Source organism: Tasmannia lanceolata, unplaced genomic scaffold (assembly GCF_043159265.1).
Source record: "Tasmannia lanceolata isolate RefF3 unplaced genomic scaffold, GAP_Taslan_0.1 ptg000025l, whole genome shotgun sequence".
NCBI lineage: Eukaryota > Viridiplantae > Streptophyta > Magnoliopsida > Canellales > Winteraceae > Tasmannia > Tasmannia lanceolata.
The window spans coordinates 7097630-7106186 of record NW_027518702.1 but is presented as its reverse complement, the minus strand read 5'-3'; the positions used below and the strand labels follow the sequence as shown (position 1 = coordinate 7106186).

The 8557-nt window shown below is 37.0% G+C and overlaps 1 protein-coding gene across 2 annotated transcripts; it reads left to right on the top strand.

The window, feature by feature from the left end:
- Nucleotides 1-458: 458 nt before the first annotated feature.
- On the top strand, nt 459-8457 carry LOC143858109 (triacylglycerol lipase OBL1-like). Of its 2 annotated transcripts, XM_077368735.1 has the most exons (6): nt 2186-2504; nt 2609-2699; nt 5416-5609; nt 5931-5964; nt 7259-7863; nt 8063-8457. In XM_077368735.1, exons 1-6 carry the CDS (start codon nt 2418-2420, stop codon nt 8333-8335), a joined length of 1284 nt encoding a protein of 427 aa, XP_077224850.1. In that variant the 5' UTR covers nt 2186-2417; the 3' UTR covers nt 8336-8457. The 2 variants fall into 2 exon arrangements, with proteins under 2 accessions (XP_077224849.1, XP_077224850.1); XM_077368734.1 differs by lacking the exons at nt 2186-2504; nt 2609-2699 and adding an exon at nt 459-825.
- Nucleotides 8458-8557: the final 100 nt, after the last annotated feature.

The window sequence follows — 8557 nt, the reverse complement described above, 5'->3', positions numbered from 1 at the left end:
CAAATTTCGTAACCATAGAGTGCACCTGTCTATGGACGTATGCTTGGTTCTCTAGAGTAAAAAAACACACCTAATTCTAACCCAGGATTAGGTCTGATTTGGGACTCGATCTACAAATTTCAATTGTGTCACCTTCACGTAGTATTGTACTGATCAAAGAAGTAGAGCCAACTTTTTTTTTACTTTTCCACATTTTAATAACCGTACAAAGGCACCAAACGATTTTAGACTTTATAGCCTCTTAGTTTTGACATTGGCACAAGCATCTGTATTTGCACTCCACACTCAACATCGTTGATCTAAACCTAGTTAAACGTGTTAGTGCGAAGACTTTGAATTAGAACTTGCCAAACTCCTTAAAGTAATAAAGTAATAGTTTTAAATTAATTAAGAGATAAGCATCTGCATAGCTAGTCATATCTTAAAATGTATATAGTAAGCCTTTCTCCAACATTGAAATCACAAGCACTGCCTCTCTCTCTCTCTCTCTCTCTCTCTCTCTCTCTCTCTCTCTCTCTCTCTCCATGGATTCCGAATTTTTCAGCGATTATTTTGTTCTGAAACCAGGAGAAGGAGGCATGATGGATCTCTTTCACCTATTATTTTCACATAATATGGAAAATAACAGATTTGTTGAGTGCCCACAAGGGACGGAGCTAAGAGAAGCGAGGCGTAGATGGCTGATCTTTGTCTCCATCCTTGCACAGAAAATTCTCATCTTATTGAGAAAACCCATGTCTTGGATCGGATCAGTGATCGAGATTTGGCTCAACCTCTTGTCTCATAACAAAAACTTCTTTACACTCCTTTCGAATCTCATCCTAGGTGAATCAACTTCCTCTTTTCTCTTCATTATTGTCTTTAATATTTGTATTATCTTTGTGTAAGCATACGGTATGAGTTGTTCTTTTTTTCTCATTATCAACGAGGCTACTGATTTTGGCATTACCATGTTTTAATAAGGGGAATGATATCAGCACAACCATATTTTTATAATTGCAAAACGCAGCTTGTCTTTTCTTTTAGGATTGGTTCGTGCAAGTTTTTTGGGAAATGTAATGACCTTTGACAAGATGAGTTAGTGCGAATATCAAACATGGTTGTGGACTGCTAATTATATCATTTCCCTTTAATAATTGCATAAACTCAGCTAGTCTTTTCATTTTCTTAACTGGCTTCTCGAGCTTTTTGGGAACCGGAATAACCTTTGACATCTGATTTTGTGCAATTATTAAAACATGGTAGTACCAACATAGTACATTTTAATTTAGTATATGTCACACATGTAGGAGATCCATGCTGTTCATATAGTGGGGCCTATTGGGCTGCGTAATAGCCCAAAAATTGCACCAATTGGGGATGATCTTAGCCACCGATAGGAGTTGAAGAAATATTTGATCGGATGGCTAGGTTTGTATGATCTTCCAATTATGGCTCACCAATGATGGGGTCCATTGGTTAAATTGTGTGGGTCTTTTACATATGTGCCATGTGTACTGTGTTAGAGGTTTTCATAGGAAACATAGGAGGAGAGTTTCAAGATTGAATCTATTGACATATCATCTCAACCGTTGAAATAACATTGATTTCAAGGTACATATAGATTTGTGCATGTACATACATACATGAACACATATTGTATCTATATAATGAAAAATGATATATGTCTGTCACTCCCGTGATTTAATTAGGCTATTGACATTGGCACCAATATTATATTAATTGCAGTACCTTACCTTGTCTTATTATTTAAACTCTCGTCAAAGGTTATGACAATTCCAATAAAAAAACTCTGAATATCCGATTAAATAAAAGACAAGTTGAGCTAGTGAAATTATCAAAACATGGATGTGCCAATATCAGTAGCGTTTACTTTTTTCCTGAGCAGTGAAAAGCTATAACTATTCTTAAAAAATATTAAGATAAAAGACATTTAATATGGTGAGAGATGCCCCATCATTATCCAAAGAAGCCGGTTAGTCTCTTTCGATGCACCCAAAAGTAGGAAACTTAGAGTAAAAGGAATACATTTTTTATCTCCTTGCGTATCATTTACTTGTCACATAGGAGCCCTTGTCCACTGTAAAATTTTAAATTTTAAATTACCAAGAGGCTTTGTACAGTTTTATTTTTCTCTCAAATCAAAAGAGAGAATAGTGTAAAGAAAGAGGGCCTCTAGCATATGTTTTGACACATGCGCAAGAAGACAAAGAAGTGAGCACAAATCCCTACAAAATGCCAAAAGCACCATGGAAATCCCCACTCCATAAATATTGTCTGGTTCTGGGTTTTCCCACCCCCGCCAGTTTTGTTTTCCAACAGCACTAACCATGCCTGACCCACTCCGTGAGGCCCACCACTTAGAGATGCTGAAAACGCTTCTACACAGGGAGAAGGAGAGTTCACACATATAGTCCATGAACTTTCTCTCCCTTTCTGATGTGGGGTCTTACAATCCACCCCCTTGGGCACAGCGTCCTTGTTGCCACACCGTGCTGCGGGAGGTATGGCTCTGATACCATTTTGTCACTCCCCGACCCCACTATGTAAATATTGTCTCCCGATTTTGTTTTACAGTAGTACTAACCGTGCTCGACCCACTCCGCAGGGCCCACCCCTTGGAGATGCTGAAAACACGTCTACACAGGAAGAAGGACAGTTCATACATATAGCTCAGGAACTCTCTCTCCCTTCCCGATGTGAGATCTTACAGTACATGCATTATTCATTCTAGGACATGTTTGGCATATTTTCTATGGAATACTGGTTTATCAAGTGGTGAGAGAGGCCTAGGGAGGTTGTGAGATGAAGAGAATTGAGATAGGAGTAAGGAAATTAAAGAAAAACTCTAATTTGAATACAATTTTGAGAAGAGTAAAAAGAACTGAAAAAAGAAATTGTATTTTGTTTAGAGTTTTTCTTTTCCTTACTTCTTAGTCATGTGATCTCAATTCTCTTCATCTCCCACCCTGTCTCACCTCTTGTGATAAACTAAAATTCTATGGAAAAATTATTCACTGCAGCCAAACATAATCGTCTACAAAAAAAATCCAAACAATAGTATTTTGAGTTTCCTTTCAAATCAAGAAGAAATAGGAAATAACTTAGGGGTGCAACTCGGGTCGGGCAGGTCGGGTTTTCCAAAGCCCTACCCTACCCAAGAATTATCTTGGGTCGGGTCGGGTCAGGTCTAATTTTTTACAGGAAACCCGAGATTCCGAAACCTGACCCTACCCAAGATAGTTTCTCGGGTCGGGTCGGGTTTTCATTTTTTAGCGTAGGATAGTGACTAATTTTAAAGATTGTAGAAAAAAACAAATCTCCACATCAAAAATTGCTAAATTTATATCATCAAGTGTACAACTTTAAGGACACTATATTTTCACATAATAGACATAATCACCTCAATCAAAACAATTGTATCAGTACATTGAAAAATAATTTTCTATGTTATTCAAGAGATATTTAATAAAGTCACAGTGCACCCATATGAGTCGGGTCGGGTCGATGCGGGTCAGGTAAAACCCAACCCAAGTTGCAACCCTAAAATAACTAGGATTTCGACGTCTGGTTTGTTAATATTTGAAAAATGATGTGATTTTACTTTTCTTCTGGTTCTACTTAATGTGCATCCAAACCGATCCTAGATCTAAATTCATGAAAGTTTATTATATTAATGTCATTGTTTAAAAGTTTAAAAACTATGTTTAGTAAATGATTAATCATGACGCCATCTATTAATTAAAATATGTCCCCATCCTTATCTTAACATTCTCTTGTTGGCTTTTATGATGGAAATGATAAACTATGTTTATCTTAACATTCCACGGGCCACTCCATTGTAGTTTCAAAAGAGTCGTCATAAATACAATAGAGGGGGTGGCAGGGTGAAGGAAGGGGGGCAAAGCTATCACTTCTCCTTTTACAATTCCCAAAACTTTAAAACAAAGTAACGTGTGATTATCAAAACAATGGGGCTCAGATATCAGCTTCCTTTAGATGTACGTGTACTCAATCCTCCAAAACCTAAAGAGGTTCTGGTTTGGCTCTCCCTTTCAGAGTTCCTTCTCTTCTAATAACCGAAAGAACAGGTAAAATGGGAGATGGAGATGAATTTCTTCTTTCTTGTGTATTTTACATTTCCCTAATTGGATGTTACGATTCCAAAAAATATAATAAACAGACCAAAGAAGTTTGAATCAAAGAGAGTAATTGCCAATATCAAAATAAGGGAGTGTAAATATCATGTCCACTGTAAAATATAATGCTAGAAAGATATGATAATAAACAATGAGAAAATAAGGAGAGATCCCTATGCCCAAGATGCTAGGAAAGAAAGGCCCTCACCCAAAAGAAATATAAGAAGTGCACAATAAAGAAACTTCATAAGAACAATTTTTATTCAGCTAAACAATAGTATACTCTTAGAACTCAATTTCTCTACTGCACTTGAAGAGAAAGTACTCATAGCTCAAGTTTTCTCTTCCTTTTAGAAAGTGGCTAGAATTCTCATTTACATAAAATAAATAAAGCAAGAGGAATTTTAAACTGAAGGGAGCCCTTCAAAAAAAATGGGATGAAAGGGAGCCCCCCATTTATTCAATGTTTATAAATCACCAAAGTGACGCGGACGGAAATCACCAAGAATAGTTCGGTTCGTTGGCGTAGAACAAATTTCTATATTTTTTAATTTTTATTTTTGTCATTTTATTTGTAGTATTTTTTAGGGCATCAAATTTAGTTCTTTTGGCCTGATTTTAGTGTTTTTAGAAAGGTTTTTCGATTACCTAGCTAAAGAGCCTAAGATTATGCGATTTGGACTTGATTTGGCTAAGTTATAGGCGGAATTACTATTTTAGGTAAGTTTTAGTCAAGTTTTAGGTTTTATTTATGTTATTATAGATGGACGGCTATGATAAGTTGCTTGGGTATTAAGTTAGTTTTTAGGGTTTCTTTTCTTATAAATATATGTTATGTAGGCATTTTAATGGACTTTGATTATTTAATGAATTTTGCCTTTAGGCTTTTGAGTCTCCTTGAGAACTTTTGGTTGCTTGGATTAGCACCTGCAGGAGTATTTTCTAGTTTCACTCTGAGAAACTCAACTTCGACGGGATCGAAGTAAATCGCATCCCCTTCAACAGTGATCGAAGTATTCTATTCCCTACGACGGTGTTCAAAGGACACGCTGCTGCCCAACGAAAAGCGTCCAGATTTTCTGCATCAGTGCATTAAATGGGATGAAAATTCAAAGAACATTGAATGAGCGCCCTTCATTTTAGAACTCTAAATAAATCAAATATAAATCTCCACAATATTTTAATTGAAACTTTTTCAAAGTTATAAATTTTTTAAAATTACTTTGGTTTAATTAAGTGTTTGAAGACTGAATATAGATGGTTTTCTATTGTGCAGGGAGGGTGGTGATTCCCGAGAAGGCATCGACGTATTTCAAATCAACTCTCGCATATTTAGATGAGAGAGTGGAATTAGATAAAGAGATCAAACATGGCGATGATAGATATTGCACTGCACTGTCTATAATGGCGGCTAAATTAGCTTATGAGAACAAAGCCTTCGTGCAACGCATAGTTAATGATCACTGGAAGGTAAGGTTTTTTTTATTTAAAACACCTGGAACATTATCAATGTTTTTAAACATTTGAGAAATGATGTTTTCACCTCCCCCCACCCTCTTTCTCAGCATTTTCGCCCCCTATTAATTATCTGTCCTTTTTTTAATGACTTCTCCTAAAAACGAAGTCATATTTAGAGAAAGACAAACAAAGGGGGTGGAAGTAGTCATTTTCAGGATAAGGTAAACAAAAGTGAGTGGAGAAAGGTGGAAAGGGGGGTTGAAATTTTCATTAATTATCTAAAACATATCTATGAAGATATTATGGAACTAAACCCCCTAATATTTTGTGCAGATGGTGTTCATGGAGTTCTACAATTGTTGGGATGGTATGAAATAGCCTATAACTTCTAGAAATCTGAGTTTATTGTTTCCCCTTTAGCATAAAAGAGGGTATCTTCACAATTTTCTTTGATGCAAGTCCAGTATGCACACTGTTTGTGCAAGCGCCTAGGAAGGGAAATGATATATCTGCCCCTTTTTCTTAATTACTTGGGCCACCCCCTTGTAGTGTAAAAGGGTAATAATAATACACTAGAGGGGACTGGCCCTAGGGGACTGGCCCTGGGAAGAAAAGGGGAGAATATATCACTTCCAGCCTAGGAAACCCATCTTGACATATAATTTAAATAGGAGAGTGCTATATTCGCCCTTTTTTATGCTCTAAAAACTCCTTTTTTTTTCTTTTTTGAATTCATCACCACCATCAGACTGGAAAACCTTAATATTCAGTTAAGTTTCCTTTCAACCATTTTTTGAAAAATAATAAATTATATGAAAATTTTACATTTTCTTTTTAATGGATAAAACCTGTTAAAGTATAAAAGATAAATAACGCCTTTCTCCAACAGCTTAAGCTTTTGGAGAAGTTGGTCAGTTAACATGGTATCAGAGCCAAAGGTCTCAAGTTCAAACTTCCCGGATAGCAAAAATCCAAATGCGATGCGATGGTCGGCTCAAAGTAGGACCACATGTGCCACGTGTTTGCCAAGTGGGCCACACGTGCGGGGGAGTGTTAAAGTATAAAAGATAAATAACGCCTTTCTCCAACAGCTTAAGCTTTTGGAGAAGTTGGTTAGTTAACAAAACCAACTAAATCTTGAGTGATCATCAATAAATAAGGGATAATAACAAAAACCTTGAACCAAATTAATCAGGGTAGGCCCCTACAAATCACAATGAACTTTATTCAATGGTTCAACTAATCTATTACTAGAAGCATAAAATGGCAACTTAGCATTCTTACTCAAGTGACAACTTGTGCACATAGTAGTTGGTTTATTATATATTAATGAAATGTAGCCATTGTTTCAAAGATAAGTAAGAACTCCCGCATGTGGAATATGCCCGAGTCTTCGATGCCGTACATCTTCAGTTGTAGTGCGAAACCGGTTGCTAATGTCAAAAGATTTGAACAATATTTATCATAGAAAGTAAGATTAACTGCTTGTGTTTTTGTCCTGTTTTGAGATTTTTCTCATTGTTTATCCAATTAAATACCTGAAACTTACATAAATTTTCATGACAACTTTTCTGCCTAAATGATTTTTTCAAGGGAGGTGGAAGACAATGTCTTTATATTATACAAAGTAGAAAAATAAGGATGTTACAATGTTTGAACAGATTATCAAGGTCGGTTCACGACGCAGGCCTTCATGTTTTGTGACAAAGTGGTTGATCCTGAGCTGATTGTAGTGGCATTTAGAGGCACTGAGCCATTTGATGCAGATGCTTGGAGCACTGATGTGGACTACTCTTGGTATGAGTTCCCACACTTGGGCAAGGTCCATGCAGGCTTTATGAAGGCCCTCGGCCTACAAAAAAGTGGTGGTTGGCCGAAGGAGATCGATCAAGGCAAAGACCAGCCCCCATTTGCTTATTATGCCATTAGAGAAAAGCTTAGGGAGGTTTTGAAGAAGAATGATAAAGCAAGGTTTGTGGTGACTGGCCATAGCTTAGGAGGGGCTTTAGCTATCCTATTTCCTATTATTCTTGCATTGCATGAAGAGACGTGGATGTTGGAGAGGATGATAGGGGTGTACACATTTGGCCAGCCTAGGGTTGGGGATAGGAAGCTTGGGGAGTTTGTGAAGAAACACCCTTCTATAAGGTATTTTAGGTTTGTATACAAGAATGACATTGTGCCTAGGTTGCCCTATGATGACTCCATCTTCTTTTACAAACACTTTGGGATATGCCTTTACTATAACAGCTGCTACGGAGGAAAGGTGATTGCTCTCTCTCTCTCTCACAAAACAACCAATTACTCCAAAAGCTTAATATGTTAGAGTTGGTGTCATTTAGTCATTAATTTATACTTCAACACACACACACACACTATACAAGAAGGTTATCTTGTCCTAGAAAGAAAAACACATCTTTCTTGTAAGTTTATTGACTTCTTTAATTTTGTTGACCATGAAACAGATAGTAGAGGAAGAGCCAAACAAGAACTATTTCTCACCTTGGAGCGCGATCCCAAAGTACGTGAATGCAACATGGGAGCTAGTCAGGAGCTTTATCATTGGATACATGAAGGGGCCAGATTTTAAGGAAGGGTGGTTTTTGAGATTGTTTAGAGTTTTGGGGCTTGTTATCCCTGGATTACCAGATCACGGCCCTCAAGATTATGTCAACATTACTAGAATTGGAACACGGCTCATGCCCTCCCATGACAACCAAAGCATCAAACTTGATTAATAAGCCCTAGATTCTTTTTGTTCATGTAATAGACTTGTACGCAATAATGTTGGAATTATTTGATAAGAATGTTACTCGCGTTCTTTGAGGTAATATTTGCCCCTATCAATTTGATCCTATAATTTGTAAAAGGACTCAGAAAAAGTCATGGGATCGAGCCTCTAGCTCAGCGATAAAGGCACCTTGAGGTTGGAGGTTCGATTCCAACTTACCTACCTAAAA

Bases quoted from the DNA above. Each gene is read 5' to 3' on its own strand.
- LOC143858109 (XM_077368734.1), top strand. From the start codon at position 525: ATGGATTCCGAATTTTTCAGCGATTATTTTGTTCTGAAACCAGGAGAA. The intron at 826-5,415 runs GTGAATCAACTT...TCTATTGTGCAG, and splicing joins CCTTTCGAATCTCATCCTAG to GGAGGGTGGTGATTCCCGAG. The intron at 5,965-7,258 runs GTATGAAATAGC...ATGTTTGAACAG, and splicing joins GTTCTACAATTGTTGGGATG to ATTATCAAGGTCGGTTCACG.